Raw genomic sequence first — 19,543 nt, 5'->3', positions numbered from 1 at the left:
CTTCATTTATCTCTTCTGTTCTTCATTCCTAAACTCTTTGACAGAAAGGTGAGGTAGAAAGACCTAGGGAGATGAAGCCTACTGCATCATCTACTATTACTGGTGACAAAATTCATCTGTGTTGGAACTTCTAAGTGTCCCCTTTGTAAAAGTAAATATAGGAGCTTTAAGGAGAAATGTTAGGCTGTTTCATTGTTCTCTGGCTTCTAGCTGGTTCTATGCATCAGAGCCAGGATTGTCTAGGAAAACAAAACAAAACAAAACATTCCTAATGACTCTTTGAAACTCAGCTAAGAAGTATGCCAACAATACACATCTCCCCTTCATCTGAGATTTCCTTGAGGCAACATGATATCAAACCAAAGTGACAAGAAAAATGCAAAACTATTTTTCTTTTTTTTTTTCTAAAGTACAACACCAGTATAAGAATCCTCCTGAACACTGCCCTGCCCTCTTTCCATTCATTGTGATTATGTTCTTTTCAATCTAGATAGCATTGCCAGCACAATTTTGATCATATTTTGGGTTAGTGAAAGTAGCATGTGGGTGGTATGCTGAAAAAATTATCTCTTAAATCCAACATTTGCAGTTGTTTGACTTAAATTTTAAGCTAAGGAATTGCAGTTTTTTTTAATCTGCTTATTTTTTTTATCAATTTGTATAAAATTATCTCTCTATGATAGATCTGAGTACTAGGGTCAATATGTACCTTATTCAACTCACACTGAATTGGAAATTCTTATATAAACAGTCAATATTTGATTTTTTCAGAGGCTCATTATCCAGTTTTTGAATCACCCCACCTCTTGCTTTTCTTCCTTGTGTACCTTTTTATTGGTTCCCTAATTGTTGGAACTAACTTCAAATAATGTTCAATTTTCATCTCTAGAAGAAACAAACCCTAGTCAATTTTACTCCTTATTAACAATTTGGTAGAAAGTTTGCATGGGGAGAAATTTAAAAACAATGAATGTCTTTTCGATTTCAACGATCTATAAAATCCTTTGTCCTGAGTTCAAACTTAACCTTAAGCATTTAACTGTGTGATCCTAGGAAAGTCATTTAATATCCACCTGCCTCAGCTTTCTCAAATGTCCAAATGAGATAAAATAGAACCTACCTCCTAGAACTGTTGTGAGGATTAAATAAAATAATATGTGTAAAGTAATTTGTACCACCATATATAACTCTATTAAAACTCTGTGCTTCATTTTAGTGTTCTAATTTGTTATTCTGGGATCTTGAACACTCTGTCAGTGAATGTGTAATACACAGTGATATCTTGGAATACAGAAAAGCTACTCTAATTCATATTGGCAGTGTGGACAGGAAAATCATTTAACTTCCAGGACCCTAGGCAGCAATCTAACACTATAAAGTTGCAAGAAAGTTTCCAAACTGCATTGGGGGAGGGAGATTCTTCACCATTAGTTAGTTGATTATCCAAGAAATCGTAAATGTTTATCATAGAGACAGCAAACAACTCTACTTTCCCTTATCTACACCCTAAAATTAGTCAAATAATTATCATTTTATTGTCTAAATGACAGTACCATGCAGCTTTATGAATTGCTTTCTCTCCAGGAAAATTGATTTGTTCTAGGAATTTAATAAAAAAAACTCACAATCAATAAATGAATAACTATTGGATGATTATCAACTGTGTTTCTGAAACTGTGCTATTTGTTACTGAAGAAATGAGAGAATGTTGGACAGAACATTTAATCTCAAGGATGCTTATAATCTAGGTAAGAAGCAAGAACAACACACATAAAGTAATTTGAGTTATTTCAGATGATATAATTATGGGCACTGCAACATCTAGGACATCTAGTCTTTAGGGCAAAGAGATATTCAAAGGGATTAATTGATGGATTTCAGAGTGACATCACCTTTCAGAACACAAGGTTCCATGACAGAATGGGAGACCATTGGGATATGGTGATTTGGAGAGGAAAGAGTTATCCCAAAAGAATCTGCAACTATCACTTATAGGAAAAGCTCACCTTGATTATGACTAAAGAGCATGTCAAGTTTATTGAAGAACTCAATTATAATACAGCTCCGAGGTAGACTATTTAATAGTATATTTCAAATTAATTATTATTGCTAACTAGGTACTGAACATGTGTGCACATGTGCATGTGTATATGTATGTGTATGTGTGTATATGCACACACATGCATGCACACACAGGTATATCTCATAAATTTCATCACCCCTGAACAAATTCCTAGTCATTCCAACCTAGTTGAAGTTAAAATATGTCATATAAAAAGAAGCATGGAAAATAATACGATCTTTAAAATTAGTGAACTTGTTTTCAAATCTAAGCTCTACCCTCTTTTTATCTGTGATGCTGGGGAAGTTATTTAAATTTTCTGCTTTGAACTCTGAGTTTAAATCTAAGCTCTGACTTTTTTTTTTCTATTTGTGTGACCTTGAGGCAGTTAAATTCTTCAGATGTCAGTTTCATGACATAAAAATCATGACTTAGATTAGATAACCTCATTTGACAAATATTTATTAAGTAAACTATTATATACAACAAATACTATTCTAGGCTTTAGAAGTTACAAACATAAGTTGTAATTGGTCATTGCTCTTAAAATGCTTAGGGTACTTTTGTGATGTTATATTAGCACTTCAGTAAATGATTTTTCTATTTTGTAGTGCAACAAAGACCCTCTTTCCAATGAATTTTTCTTTATAATGAAAAGTTTCATGATAGAAAGGAAAAAGAAACTCATTTTCTGTCATTGATAATTATTGATGAAACCACATCAATGTCATGAACACAATCATGTTAAAAGTAAACTGGGGCACATTTTCCCCTGAAGCAATGTTAACTTAATATTGTGATAAAGTGAATGTTGCATTAAATTATAGAGAATTACTGGTTTTCACTTAGTGTCTATTTGGAAATCTTACTGGAATATACAGTGTGGAAGATAATCCTTCTGCAATTCAAAGCTAGGCAGATAATTGTTATAACTTTCAAACTATGAAAAACATATTTAAAATATTTTTTAAAAACATACAATCACATGCACACACACACACACATAAATACACCACATAAATACCCCCTCACACATTTACAAAAATGAAAGAATAAGTTATATCAGTACAACCAATCAGTTGTAAGGTATATTTTTAATATAAACAATAGTTCAGTCAAGAAATTTCAAAAAGTAGATGGGGAAGGGATGGAATAAACAATTTTGAATCTATTTATGTCCAAGTGGCATATAAATAAAAATATTTCTAAAGCTAATTAAATAAAAGAGGCTATTTTAAACCACAAAATGTTTTATCCAATTATTCTACCACTTCCACAAAGCATCTATAGAAATTTCAGCTTTTCTTCCTCATTCTGTAGACTATATAAGAATTCTATTAATAACTGTCTCAAGAGTCCAAGCACATTCAGCTATCTAATTTATGGGAACCTGTAGATAACTGTTATGCAAGGACTGACCTGGTCAAAGAATTACCAGACTGTTAACTAGAAGGAAAACAAAATTTCTTTTTCAGCCAGAGTTACTCATTAAGATCACATGTTGAGACACAATAGAATTATAAATTGTATTAAAGGAAGGGGTATTTAATTAGATGAAAAGGAATAGTTGAAGTATTCAGGCAGGAGAATGGATGATCCACAATTGGAAGCAGCAGCACATCTGTTTTTTTTTTTTCCCTCCCAAATATTATATAAAATATGTCACAAGAGAAGTATCCTTAATAACCATAATCTTCCTCTCCCCCCCCCCCTTTTCCACTGAAATTCTTGGAACATGTACTTATGTTTCCACATTTCAACAAATATGAAGACAAAGTAACTATACACACAACTCTTTTGAATAAGGGACCTGTATGCATAGTACCTCAATTTCAACCACTCTCTTTCCCCTTCCTCCCCCATCTTCTGTTTGTAGAGGAGGAATCCATATCCCTTTTCTCACATTAGCCCATCTGGAAGAGAATCTATTTGATTATTATGGGAAAAACATGTCAATTCCTTCATGGGTTTGATTATTTAGGGTTACTGATACTTTTAATAAATTTTCATTATCCATATTAAAAAAAATCTAAAACACAAATAATTCTGTTAGTGAAAAAAATCTTAAGTGAGACATTTTAGCAATTAAATAATAAAAGTAAATATGAATATAAGATCTAATTATTATCTTATCTAAGAGTTATCAAGGAAGAATAAAGATCTTAAGTTGCACCCAAACTGTCTAATGTTAGGGAATAAGTAGGGAAAGAAATAAATTTGAAAGATGGAATGATATCTTAAAGTGGGAATAGGACCGATTACTAAATTATTTGGCATTTGCAATTTAGTATTATCATCATCCTACTGTGTCTAAAACCCCAAAAACTTTGTGAAAACTCCATCAGTGTTTACCTATTCAAAAATTGTTTTATAGGTTTTTAGAAAAGAAATGCAATAGTAAAAAACCCAATATGTGAAAAATGTATGGTTTATAATGTGATTTGTTAACTTGAGAATTATAAGAATTATATTTCCAACAAACTGCCTCACTATAATTTATATTTCTGAAAATAAGTTTAAATAGGTCCAGTTAGTATTTTGTATTTTTGTCCAAAGAACGTGTCAAGTATTTATCCCAAACTTATATCTATGTAGAAAACATCCAAATATGTACATATGGAAACAAGGATTTTAGTTTTGTGGAAAAAAAGTTTAAAAAGTTTTTAAACTTAAATTCAATATCACTGAGTATTTATATTAAAGATTTTCTACCCTTTGTAAAGAGTAAATTTTCTATCAATTTGAATATTCAGGACAAACTCTAAGTTCTATTTACATTTTTTTAAACATTCAAATAGTTTTCAACAAATAAAAATTCTCTAAACAGTCAAGTTAATTTTAAGGAATAAGAAACTTTATAATTAAGCCCTTGTGATATCCACTTTAAGATTTAGTTGCAAATTTTCTCTAAAATTATTTGCAAAGTGTCATAAGCACATTATTTGTGAATCAAAAATTAGGCTTCTTACTGAAGTGAACTGAAATGCTTTTGAAATTCTGCAAAAATTAAAGCAATGCTAAATTAAGATGAATTTCATTACTGATTTAATTTCGTATCACAAGAAAAACATGCAATAGAAACACACGTTATGTGCTAGAAATATTCTAGAATTACTGATTCAAATCAAATTTTCAAAGAAAGTACAATTGTTTATTAAAAATTGGCTAGACTTTTTCTACTACTAAAACCTGATAAAAGTCTCTTAATTTAAATCAGACACATTCAGGGGAAAATAAGGAATCAATCCAAGATTTCAAGCAGCAAAAAATAGATCTGCTTAGCTCCTGAATTACATCAGAGCCAAGCTATTCTAGTAAAGTGTTTTAAGGTGGAAATCTGGGCAATATCCCAAAGGAAATATTTCAATATCCTGAGGTGGAAGTCTCTGAAGACAAACTTTTCTTCAGTCTTACAAAGAAATCATCTTAGGCTCATTGAAAGCACCACAACTTCAAATGAAACTTCCTCTTCTTGTGAAGCTCCCCAACTAGACTTTATCTGACTTGGAGTTATAATAAGGTTTAACATGATGTCTTCACAACAACAAATCACAAGGTAACAGAATTCCCTCATGTCTCTGCACCTTCAACGGGTCTAGTGTAAGAAGTAATGCAAGTCCTTCCACTTAAGAATTGTTTCTCTCTGATCAGATTATCTAGGTTAGTAAATTCAAACAAGATCTTGCTTTCAGTAGCCAAAGACATCACCATTATTTGTGAAAGCAGATTTAATCCTAGTTTCCTGTAATAAAAGAGATCACTAAAGTAGATCTATATGATGAGTGGCATAGAATGGAACCAGGTCATAAAGAAATAGGCTGATACTGCTATGCTTGATTTTATTCATCATTGGCCCTAGGATTTCTTTCCAAATCTTCTAAAGGGAGAGGCAACAGCAAATTTTTTGAAAATATGATAATTTAGGAATGAATGCTTTTAGACAAAGAATATTTGTCAAACTATTATTCTAACATTTCAAAAAAGTGCATAATAGCTAAACAAAACATGATATATAGAAATTATTTTACTTTGTGATACAATGGAAAACACATTTGACTCTGGAATGAGGGGACAAGTATTTAAATTCTGTCTCTGGCTTGTGTGACTTTTAGTAAGTCATCTGGGCCTCTTTTTTCCACTTCTATAAAACAGATACTTTCAACTAGATAACTTTTATGGTCTCTCTCAGATATAAATCTGTGATTCAGTCCCCAAAACAAGTGAAATGAAATTAAAGAAATAACTTTGACTAGCTTCTCCACTCAAAAAAATTGATTGACCTTTTAGCACTTACTATGATGAAAAGCTAAAAGAATTAGAAAATATATTCAGGCAAAGAACAAAATTAAAAGAGGCCCCAATTTCATAATTGTCTTTAAACAGATAAATGGATACTATAAATAGATGGTCACCTGATTTCCGATTTCATTTATAAGAAAACAAATGAGTATTATGGATTTAGGACTGGATCTAAGCAGGAACTTCCTGAAGGTGAGAGCTATTTAATGCATCGAGGGGAAGTTATGGATTTTCCTTACCTGGAGGCATACAGTAGACACACACACATACACACACACACACACACACACACACACACACAGGATATCATTTGATTTTCAAGACAGTTCCTCAAAAAGAGAATGAACTTGAGGTCCTTTACCAGTTCTGTGATTAGAGAATAATATCTCAGTGAAAGAAATAAATACACTTTGAATAGGGATATTTAAAACTTGGCCAAAATAGCCTAGAGAATGAATACCAGAAAGAACTGCCCTATGTAGCTAGACAGTGAGAATCTGTTAGGTCTTTTTGATTTTTAGATATTTATCACATTTTCACATGTGTGAACTGATACCAAAATATCCCTTCCTGTATGCTTTGATGGTCATATTGCTTTTCTCTTATCCAAAAGATCAAAAATATTATATATTGACAACAAAATAGAATTCATTTCCTCTTCAAACAAACAAAAAAGAAATACCAAGTAACCCTCTGAGAATAGACATTCAGCATGACCAATGAATAAAAACTGAGTACTAGCTCATTCAAAAAACATATTTCAAAAACCAAGGAAGCTCTCAATTGTACCTGATAAAAAAATAAAGAACCATTTTGTTGGCCCATTACTCTCTAAATAAAAAGCATCCTTTTCTTTGATAGAGTAACCAGTATCAGAAAATACCACCTAGAATGGAGAGAGAAGAAAAAGATACAGAGAAAAAGCAGAGAGGCAAAAAAGAAAAGAAAAAGAGACAGAGACAGACAGAAAGATAGATTAGCAATGAAAGACAGAGCAAGAAAGAAGAGACAAGGAGAAAGGAAGGAGGGAGGGAAGGAGGAAGGGAGAGAGGAAGAGAGAAGAGAGAGAAAGAGAGAGAGAGAGAGAGAGAGAGAGAGAGAGAGAGAGAGAGAGAGAGAGAGAGAGAGAGAGAGAGAGAGAGAGAAATAATAGCACAATAACCAAATATGTATCTTAGAACAATAAATGCCTTGGAACAAATCTTATATTTATCCTTGTATGGAGTAAAACTTTGAATTGTAAATAAGAAAAAGAACCACTGACAGGAATTTACTGCCCTCTACAGACTCACCCTTTCTATTCAATCCAAATGTATAAAGCTATAGATTTTTGCTTGAAAATGTAAACTGGCAATTGACATCATTTCTTGAGGCATTATATCCTCCATAGTACTAAAAGCTACATTTATAAAGTGCACTAAATATACAGTAAGCAGACTGAATCTGCCTCTCACGAAACTTGTGTAATGGTTTATTTTGATTACCAGTTCATTTCTAATTGTTTGAGCATGAAAAATTGATAAATTTTCCTTCTTTTTCCATGCTAAAATCTTATTATCCCTTGTTCCTTGAGATTTTTAAAGTAATTTTCATGTCATGAGTTTTACATTATAAAATGTCACAATGGTGATTATTCCAATGGAAAAGACTAGGAATCAATGAACCCAAATAATTTGTTGATTTTATGCCCATTCAAATTTGAAGTGACTAGTTTAAATGGGAAAATGGTGTTTGCCTAAGTGTGAGAGAAGATACACCACAACAAGTAAGTCCTTATACCTTGACCATAGACCTGAAAATTCTGCAACTTTATTTTGTCTAATGCCTCCCAAAATAACTTTTTTTTCTCCTTTCTACATGCCCTTCTCTGAGCCAGGAAAAGAAACCAAGATTCAAGTAGAGCAACGAGAAAGAGACAGAAAGGATGGGGAGGGCGCAGAAAATTTAGGTAGAGAAGGAAAGATTGAGTGGCAAAAGGTTTAACCTGTACAGTCTGAACTAAATAGGTGAGGTCTCCAGAAGGGGAAAGAGGTAGGGAATGGATGGGAAAGCCATAGTACTAAAGGGAGAGGACCACAAGGGTCTGGGGTGCTTCAGCGCGTGTGGAAATACAGGAAAGGGACTTACCAGCCCCAAAGCAAAGAAGACGGAGAGGAGGGCTAGGCAGGCGCCCATGATAATTAGCAACAGGAAGACGATGAGTGGGTGCTGTTGGCTCATACAGTAATAGGACTCGTAGAGCCAGTCCCGGGACTTGTGTAGCCGGCCGCTACAACCCCCAGCCCCGGACCCGGAGCCGCTGCCACCTCCGCCTGCGGCAGCCTCTGCCCTGTCCAGCAGATAGCGACGCCTTCTCATCGCTTCTTGCCACATTGGTGTAAGTCTCAGGCCGAGTCTGGAGCCGACTTGTACAGCTGCTTCCTCAGCCCTTCTTCTGTAGCCCACTTCCCACTTCGCTGCCCGATACTCTTAAATCCCAAAGCCAAAAAGAAGAAAAAAGAAAAGTCTTCCCAGAATTGGAGAACAGGGAGAATGAGCTCTCAGCCCTAGAGGTACTGGCCAGGAGGATAGGAGACAAGAGACCCCCCGACTCCGGTCAGTGGCAGGGCAGTTAGAAGCATGGTGTAGCTTCTGGGACTGCGAGATGCTGCCGCCGCTGCAGCTACTGCTGCCACCAGCGGCGAGATAGGAGGAGGAGAGTTACATTGGAGGAGCTGCCCTTCTGCCTTTCCACTGCGCGCTCCCGCAGCCTCCACTGCTGCTGCCTCCGCGCATGGGCGGTCTGACAGCTCCCGGACTCTGGTCGCCAAACCCCAGCACCAACAGACTGGCAGCGGACCCGTCCCGGGGACACTGGACAACGGGAGAGGGGTGTGGTCAGCGCCTGGCAGCGTAGTGGAGAGGGGGAGGAGGGAAATGTAAAGAAGAGAAGGGAGCAGGAGGGAGATCAGTGCCTCTATGGATACACTTCCATGGACTGGTTGGGAAAAAGGTGGAGGGGACTTTGGGGTGGGGGAGGGCAATGTTCTCACCCTCAAGAGGACATTGAGAGAGTTTATCTTTATTGGACTTGGATGTAACAGCCCACCAACAAAACTGAGGAGAGCTGGGCAGACATTCTTCGGGAAATAGGGAGAAAATAGAGTTGACAGCTTCTCTAGAGAAGAAAAAAAAAAAAAAAAAAAGACAAGATCCAGAATGGTGATAGATAGAAAAGAAAGCGGGATCTTTTCCTTTTTCTTTTCTTCAGACAACTCCATTGTATTATATGTCCTCCTTTGGATGTAATGTTTACTTGGGTGATCTCATTCGTAAGAAAGGTTCTCCTCACCAGAGGATTTGAGTAAAGTTACATCACTTATTAAGGGACTAATGATCTTGTCAAGTTCCTTGCTTGCTTCATGCAGAAGATGATGGGAAAGTTAGGGAGGAATCAGTTCTGGACTTGAAAAGATGGGGCGAGTTCATTTCTACCTTCCTAGGGCCACATCCTCCAATTCAATCTTTACCAGCAAAAGACTGACTAGAACAGCTCATTGAAATTCACATATCAAAGTGTACTGTTGAAACACTTTTGGAAAAAGTATGAACTTTTAGCGTTGACTGGGCAAAAGGTAGAGAAACAAAATGGGGAAAGAATGACTAAGTCTTTGTAGAATTCTTCAAGCAAAAAGCTGCCACATTGAGAGACCACTGGCATCCAAAACAGATCATTTCTTTGGGTGTCAATTGCATTTAATTCACCACCACTACCTTTTCACCAGCCCTTTCCTTTAAAGATCCTGAACTCTTGCTTTTTCCAAAATGTGACTCAGGTATTCCTTTCCTAGACAACTTCAGACCACAATTTTCTTTTCTCTATATTCCCATAGCAGTAATGGGTTCTATCTCACAAAGTAGATGGTAGATAGGTTATATATAGTATTTTGAATTATTTTCTAGTTATTACACACACACTCCCATCTTATATCTTTATGTACAGCACTAAATCCCTAAGGGTAAGGATCCTAACTTCCCTCTCCACATTGGAGATCAGGAACTCTGTAATCTATTTTGAAAAAAAAAATTTCCTGATAGTATCTATGCAGTACACATTAAGTGCTTAATAAATCAGAATCAGGTACCTAAACATCAGGCTATATATTCCTTTCCCTAGGGTGGTGCATTGCTAGGTATCATTTGACAGAAATAGGTGCTTAATTGTTAAGGAAAGGGCCTCATTTGCTTCATTGGGCACTTGGAGGAGAAAGACTACAAATTGTTTTGGACAGATGTTAAGTCCCCATGTAGGGACATCATAGCTGAGGGAAAGCAGAAAGCAAAACCAAGTGATTGTCTGGATTTTGACTCAGTTACCTAATTTTTTTTTTATTAAAAAAAGAGACTGGGCAGGCATATCCCAAAAAGATTTAATTCAGTTTTGCAGTACTAATTACATTTGACAATTAATGTCACATAAGAGTTTTTGTGATATTTTATGTGCAACAATGTGAGGGAGGATAGGAAAAACTAGGGAATGTACATAAAGTATTATTACACAAATCCCTACTTATATCTAACATGAGAAATGTATTTACATTATAAACCAGCTTATGAAAGATTCCAGTTCACTAGTTTTTCATCTCTCCTGAGCAGACAGAATGAGTTCTTTTTTTCTTCATCCTTCTAGTCTTCTTTCTACCCATTTCTATCAGACAGCTCAGCATGTTTCTTTCTTCCACCTTAAGAAAAACTTAACCTGGTTTTATTCCAGCCTTAGCAGCTCCTACACAGCACAAAATCCATTTACAGAAACAGAAATGACATTATTTCATAAGCAGAATTTAGATTTTTGATACTTCTAGGAGCCTTTACCACCCCACACAAGACAAATGTAATTAGTTTGTCATGCTAATGAAACTGATGACTCCCAAGGAAAACTATTTTGTCAGATCATTTCATTCAAATTGATGGCATCACCCCCACTCCCTTAAACAACAATTCACGTCAGGTTCAATGCTCTGATAACCCAGATCCCAAGGACCTTCAATATTCTTTCCAAAGATAAGATTCTGTGTCTTTTCCTTTCTTTCCTTAATCCCAGTGATGACGTTAGAAATATACAGATTAAGTTTTACTATTTCAAATTCTCTATTGATTTGGAGGTATTGATGCTGGTGAAGCTTTACTTTTTTTGGAAAGGCCAATGGATATATAGTCAGAGAAGTATTTGATTTAAATATTGTTTATGCTTTTTAATATGTTTAGGCAAGTAATTTATATTTTCATGTATTTCTTTTCTCATTTAAAAAAAAGTAGTTCAATGAGTAGTCTACTAAATTCTTTTTCCATTCTCAACTCATATGAACATGATCATAAAAAGATCTCTCCTAATATTGTCTGAGGGGAGGGAAGAGAATTAATTAAAATATATTTTTTCTTTTGCTAGTACTGAACAATCAACCTTCCTAAGATTCCAATTCTTCTTGCTTCTTCAGTTCCTTTTCAACTTTGATATTTGCTTATGCTATGAATTTATGTTGTTTGGGGAATGTTTGTGTAATATGATATTATTCTCATTCTTACTCAACTTTTCCTCATTTAAAACCTCTCTAGTACATATGTTCTTACACACTCTGACAAAAACAAAACACTAAACCACAGCTAACTTTCCAAATTAAGAGAGAGTATGTGTGTATGAGTGTGTGTGAGAGAGAGATAGAGAGAAAGAGAGAGAGAGAAAGAGAGGGAAAGAGAAAGAGAGAGAGACAGAGGGTTAGATGACTTGGAAAATGTGTAAATAAGTTTGCTCATCTGCCCCTCTTGCAATGTAGACTGTCATCCCCAAACCACATAATTAACATCCTGTTGAGAGAAGAGAACAGATTGACTCCAGTTAAGAGCTTGGGAATTCTTATAAAATAAAGATATGACAGGAGGGGAGATTGAGTGAGAAAAATATTTTGGGGGATCCTGCCATATGGTCTTAAGACAACCTTTTTATAGCATCTAAATATGGAGAGGCAAAAGTTGAGATGCTAGTTTTATGACTTCCAAGGGGGCATGAAAAACAGGGCTAAAATGCAGGTAGTATCTAATACCATCATACCAAAAAAGACGCCTCCCCCAAATCATGAAGAACATAATTGAAAATTTAGCGTCAAAATCACAGAAGACTGTGACAAGGAAATCATATTTTGGCTAAATTTAGCTTAGATGCTATATGAGGTTAATCTCAACGGCAGCAGTCTATGTTTTGTGATTTTTACATTCTTTACGTTACACACCACACACACACACACACACACACACACACACACACACATACACACTCCTTCATGGTTATTTGGATATTTTCAGAAGAATTTTTTTTGCATTTCTGTCTTTTAAGTACAACTCTGAATTTTGTTGTGATTCCTTACTGATATTTGTTTTGTTTATTTTCTTATATATTTATTTACATAAGTGAAAATAGAAAATTAACCAAGTACCAATTTAGGTTGTTCAGTAAATACATATATCAAATCATCATATGAAAATGTTGTGAATATAAATCCCCTTCTCTGGCCACAAAGTACTAACTTGATTCTTTGAGGGACAGAAAAAACAGAAACAGAGAAAGACAAAAAACAAATACAGGCAAATAGGAAAAAAAAATAACTTTACAATGAAATGGAAAAATGCTTGTTTAATGCAACAGTATTTAAGAGGGTTAGCATTTCTTTTATTCATATTGCTATTCATTCAAATTGTCTAGCAAAGATTTAGTTTAAAATGAGCTTACTTCTCTACCTTCAATTAGAATGATATTCTAATATCACCTGAATAGCACCTGAATCAGATGATATATTTCAACTAAAAAAATATTTGTGACTGAAGATTCCATAACATAATCAAAAGAAGTTTAGAAACTCTTCTGTGACAGAAGATGGCAGTGTTACATGATTAAGAATGTTATAAAGCACTGAACATTTTGAACAGTTAGATTACATAAAATTTTTAAGATGCAATGAAAATTCAGTGATGAGTTCTTCAATCAATATATGACAAAGGCTATACCATGCCAGTATATTGGAGCTGAGGTCTGTTTAATTTGGGAAGGTCTTTCCTGCTTTTTATAACACTCAGGTTTAATTAGGCTTGGGTGCTTTCAGGTTCAGTTTACCAATGTATACTTGACCAGTACAATTTTATCTTCTCAAATTATACCTTTATTTGGGAAGCATGGAGTTCAACCAGAAGTAAATTGTTGTTGTTGTTTAATTAATTCAGTCATGTCTGACTCTTCATGATCCAATTTGAGATTTTCCTGGCAAAGATACTGGAATAGTTTGCCAATTCTTTCTTTAGTGCATTTGACAAATAATAAAAAAAAATAAAACTGAGGTAAACAGGGTTAAGTGATTTCTCCAGGGTCAAATACCTAGCAAATGTTTGAGGTAATATTTGAACACAATTCTTCCTGATTTCAGACTTAGTATTATATCAGCTATGACATCTAGTAGTCCTAGAAGAAATTTAGCAATATTTTTAAAAAACAGTCTAATAGATAATTGACATAACATTTTCATTTGCACTTTACAATAAACAAAAACAAATTTGATATGTTGTAATTCTATTTATTTATCTTCATCAACATCATAAAATTTGAATTTAGGATCTTTGTTAAAAGAATAATAAAAGTTTTCATTTATGTTCTCAAAGCAATTCATATACCACGGACAATAATAAAGACTTGCTTAGTATGAAGATTTCAATATTCATATTGTTCAAATAAAAGCTCAGTAGAAAACTGTATTCCACCACAAAAAATGCACATTGCCAACAGAAACATATTGTTTGTCATAGTCCATATTCTTTTCCTTTATTAATTTTCTCTCTAGCAAATATATCAGCGAAATTTATATAATGAAGTATTAACAGTGTCAACAGAAATTCATTATCAACATGAAATATGTTTTGTGTACCCAGATAACATTCATATATTGATAGAGTTAGATTCTCTAAATATATAAATCACCCTGTTGGAATCAGGCAGGTATTCTGAGAAAGTCAAATTAACTCTTTCATGTAAGTTATAGACTGAATTGCTGTTTAGAAAATAAATATCTAGAGTCATTGGCAATAATGAAGAAGAAAGAATTAGATTTATATCATTTCACTTCTTAGAGTTATTAAAATAATTTTGAAAATACTTATCTTCTAATAAATTTGATTAATTGATCCTTTAGAAATAGAATTGGAACAGATACTGCTGCTATCAAATATTGATTGTGAGTCATTGGCTATGGTGAAAGGAACTCATTAACATTAAGGAGAGAAGCATCAGATATATTTAAGAGTTGGTATCAAAAAAAAATGGAGTACCATTTACAAGTTGGTTACTAGTTCTTTTTCAAAAGCCACTGGGGAGACTAGAATCTGTTTCATGGACATTGAGAACAGTGGGTGGAGGTTAATGATAAACTGTTTCCAACACTTCCACAGCCTTGCAAAAGACATTGATTTTCTGAGCTTTGGCTTGGGAAAGTTCTAACTAAAAGCAATGACCCAGCTAGTCAATCCTTCTTACATTGTGTCCTTAGGACCTGTTGCCTGACCATCATGTTGAATCAGAATGGGTATTATGGACTAATTTTACATATCCAAATAGCTTAAATTATATTTTTACTTAAGTGAAAATATGGTTATAATAGTAAACGAAATGAATCAGAAGTTTATTATTATAAATGTATGTCCTTTAAATACTCCAGATTGCGAGAGTCAAGATGGTAGAGAGCAGGCAAGTCTCTGTGTGACCTCTTCTGAGCTTTCCTCAAATTAACATCAGCTTAAGTCTCTTAACTGGTTTTGGATTGACAGAACCCATAAATATTTGGAGTACAACAAATTTCCAAAAGAAGATATTTTGGAAGAACTTCAGAAAAGGTCTGTTTCAATCAGGCAAGGGAGAGGCTGCTGAGGGAAGACTGCAGTGCAGGAAGTCCAGGACAAGGAACTAAAGCAGAGAGCCAGGGCATTACTGTGTACAAACACAGGGGAATCTAGCTTTTAGGTTATCCCGTCCTCGTTGCAAATCAGTGGTTAAGCAGATTTGCTGTAAGATACCTAAAATCAAATACAAAAGGCAAATTGTGAGCCACTGAGCCTGGGGGAGAACACTGGACTTGGCTGTGCTTATCCAGCCCCAGAAGTCAGTCGGCAGAACTGCCCCAGAACGAACTAAAGCAGCTATTGTCCCTTTGCGTTAAGAGTAGGCCTCAATCTTTTAAAAAAAATGAGCAAAAGAACAAAAAGGAACTCTGAGCATTAATACCTTATATGGAGAAAGAGAACAACAGACCTCAAACTTTGAGGATTCTAAAGGCAAATCAACACTGGAAGAAATCCTCAAATTACCCCAAAGGGTAATATGAGTTGGTCCTTAGTTTACAGGGCTCTTGGAAGAATTCAAAAAGGATCTTAAAAGAGATAGAAAAAATGGGGAAAGGAAATGAGATCTTTGCAAGAGGGTATGGAATAGGAAAGGTAGAAATTATCTGAAGAAAACTCCTTAAAATCGGTGTGATGAAATGAAAAAAGCCTATAACACCTTACAAAATAGATATGAAAAAGAAACCAATTCATTGAAAAACAAAATTTGTGTGTAAGGTCTGGATTAACTCCCTTGAGGCCTCATGATTAGCCAGAGTTAGGATAAGGAAAAGTCCTTTGTCTTTAGGGGGAGAAGTTAAGGAGACGGACAAAACTGCTAGGAGTTTTGCCAAGGATCTCTCCTCAGTTCTAGAGTCCAGAATCTCCAGCATTCTCTTCCTCTTCCTGTGGCCAAGTGAGCTCTGGCCTCTGTCACCCTACTCTCTAATCCTTCCTACAAATATCTTTACACCAAACATTGAGCCAGCATCAATGGTGAGAAGAGCCATTTATGCAAACATATGCTAATAGAGTCATTGTCTTATTTCAAGTAGGTAATTAGCCTTAAGTGCTCCATTCTTTGATTCAGGTATATCTATTCAAAGTTTCAGCCCTTTACATCTGCTTTCTTTTGTTTTAGAACACAGGTGGTCATGCCATCCCTGACTTCTCAGGGAGATGAGAACCCCAAAAAGGAGGTGATCACCCCCCCCAACTTCTCAGGAAGGGAGGTGAAAGCACTAAAAAGGAGATGATCATGCTCTCCCTGATTTCTCAGGAAGAGAGATGAAACACACCAAAGGGAAGTGGGGAGTCAAGCCATATATTGTTAGTGAGTTTCTGGACTGAAGGGTCTTACTAGAAACAGGTAGACACACCATCACCATAGGAGGTATTACACAAGCAAATAGCAATAAAGCACAGACTAGCAGTGATGACTCTCCCCACAGCTGGTTCAGGCTCAATGTGGTGCAATAAACATGAATTGTACATGCAGATAGTGTTATAACAAACAATATGAATTCACATGTATTGTAAAAGATTTCCAGAAGTCCTAGAAAGAAGGTATGTAAATAACAATACACATAAGCCTCTTCAGCAACCAAGAAATAGTCTAAAACCAATCTATTGTCCATTACTTCATGTGTCAGGGAATCCAATGAGCCCTGCAAGTTTTTGAAGGCCTAAACAGTCTTATCATTTCTCAGGGAATCCAATGATTCCTGAGGGTTTTCAAATCCTACAACAATCTTATCATGGCTCAGAGAATCCAATGATTCCTGAGGGTTTTTAAGTCCTGGATTGGTCTCATTAACAATTTTTGACGTCCATGAGTCAGTTGCCAGAATTGCCATACTCTTTTAGTGGTGGGCACAGTCAGCGACAGAACCATCCAATGTTTCTTGGGTCTTCTCCTTTGTTTCAAGGGTCTGTTCCATCTCTTCCCAATGGACAAGGCAAATACAACTCATTGGCACTCATCTGATTCCTTCTCCATCTGTACTGATACAAACAAACCCTCTTCCCCAAGCAGTTAATTTATATAGTCCCTTCCATTCACCACTTTCTGGATCTCTTCATATCACCTGGCAATTATCTAAAGATAGTGGAGCTGCTCACACTGGACACTGCCCTTCTGGTGGGTTATAGAACCTGTCTGCTGGAGAAAGTACATGTTCGTCAAAAATCAAGAAACTAATAATATAAAGAGCTAAATTAAGAAGTTCTCTAGGGTTACCTGTGGCTGCCCCTTTCTTTTGTTTTTAGAAGAGAATCTTAATGTCTCTCTTTCTCCTCTCTACTATTGCCTGTCCCTGAGGATTAAAGGGTACGTCAGTGGTTTGTAAAATCTTATACTGTGCACAAAAGTGTGCAAAATGTTTAGAAGTATACACAGGTCCATTATCTGCTTTTATTGTTTGTGGAACACCCATAATTGCAAATTCTTATATAAGGAATTCAGTGACCACTTGGGCTGTCTCTTTTGCTGTGGTACTGCAAAAGTGAATCCTGAAAAGGTGTGTACTACAGCATGGATAAAAGACAGACAACCAAAAGATTTATAATGGGTGACATCCATTTGCCAAATTTCATTGTGTTTCAAACCATGAGGGTTCATTCCTGGAGGGAGTGTAAGAGCATGGAAAGGAAGGCAAGATGTACTGGCTTTTACTATGCTCCTAACTTCCTCTTTTGTTATCCCAAATTGCAAACGTAAAGCTCAAACAGCTTTGGATGATATTTGGACACTTGGAATAAGATTCTTGGGCTGCCTGAAATTAAGGAGTATTGGCCAACATGGTTAGAAGGTTATCTGCCTTTGAATTACCATCAAAAACAGGACCTGGAAGTACACTATGAGAGTGGACATGCAAGATATAAATCTTACTTGGATGCTTTCTCACTTGTTCTTGAAGTTCCTTAAAGAGCTGATATATATTAGAGTACAAATTTTATTTGGGCTGTGGCAATTCTTTGTGCCACACCTACTGAATAGGCCAAATCAGATATTATATTTATATCTCCTGGATAATAAGTAAGAGCTCCAATGACTGCATACAATTCATTCTGAGTAGACTGAAAAGGAGTTCTGACTACTCTATAGTTAAGTCACAAGAGTATACAGCACAAATATTATGTTTGGATGCATCTGTAAAGATAGTTGATCCTTTAAGAGGAGCTTTAGAAACCTTTTCTTCAAAAATCCATTGTGCACTATGTAGTAGTCGAGTTATCTTTAATGGAGACCCATGTGTTAAAAAGTCACGTGGCCAATAAAATTTACCATTCTAGGATGGTTTCACAGCATACATTAATTTGTACATTAGTATAAAAGGTATATATCTTATCAGATCTTATCCCAGATACAGTACAATTGTACTGTTTGCTTAATGGCCTTTAATAAAATTCTAGCCACAAGCAATGAGTAAGGAATAAGGCTTTGGTTTATTTGTGCTGAAAGGTTCACCTACTCTATCACATTGTCTCCTTGATGAAGCAATGCTGTAGGTGCCTCTTTTGTAGCAAAAATTGATATTTCCAAGGATTTTTTGAGTGATTCTTTCAACCACATTGGATAAAGCCAGTTCAACTACTCTCAAAGCCTCTTGCTTCTTTTGTATGCTGGTGTAATGAGTTTAAAGCACTGTCTCCCCTTAAAATGTCATATAATAGTTGCAATTGATAAGTAGTCAAGCCTAACACTGGACACATCCATTGGATATCTCCTATCAATTTCTGAAAATCATTTAAGGTGTTTAGCTTCACTCTTCTTAAGGAAAGTTTTTGTCCTGTAAGCACTTTAGGATATACTTCATATTCTAAATAGTGAAAAGGAGCATGTCTTTGAATTTTTTTGGAGCTATATGCAATTTCTAGTTCCTTAGTGTTTCTATGATCTTTTTTAGGCATGCTTTTAACATTTGTTCCTCAGGTGCACATCCCAATATATCATCCAGGTAATGTATTAACATTACTTTTGGAAATGCTTTTCTTACTAGAGTAAGAACAGCAGCAACATACATTTGACACATAATAGGGTTGTTTTTCATTCCCTGTGGCAAATCTGTCTATTCATATCTTTTATAAGGCTCAGCTAAGTTAATGCTGAGCACTGAAAAGGCAAGACTTTTCATATCCTCCTTATTTAGAAGGATAGAATAGAAACAATCCTTAATGTCTATAACTCAAAGAGGCCATTCTCTAGGCAATTGGGTAGGAGATGGAAGTCCAGGCTGAAGAGTCCCCATAGTTTCCATCTGTTCATTTACGTTTCTTAAATCAGTCAAC

At 35.3% G+C, this 19,543-nt stretch overlaps 1 protein-coding gene across 1 annotated transcript in view; it reads right to left on the bottom strand.

Moving 5' to 3' along the window:
- Positions 1-9,162, bottom strand: part of ADCY2 (adenylate cyclase 2) — a 605,008-nt gene extending 595,846 nt beyond the window's left edge. The window contains exon 1 of the mRNA XM_031946113.1: positions 8,489-9,162. Coding sequence (XP_031801973.1) covers positions 8,489-8,734 — 246 coding nt within the window. The 5' untranslated portion in view covers positions 8,735-9,162. The remainder of the gene's footprint in view (positions 1-8,488) is intronic.
- Between the last annotated feature and the right edge of the window lie 10,381 nt (positions 9,163-19,543).

This window comes from Sarcophilus harrisii, chromosome 1 (assembly GCF_902635505.1).
Source record: "Sarcophilus harrisii chromosome 1, mSarHar1.11, whole genome shotgun sequence".
Lineage (NCBI taxonomy): Eukaryota > Metazoa > Chordata > Mammalia > Dasyuromorphia > Dasyuridae > Sarcophilus > Sarcophilus harrisii.
Note: the sequence above shows the minus strand (reverse complement) of the source record. Positions and strands in the feature narration are given on the sequence as shown.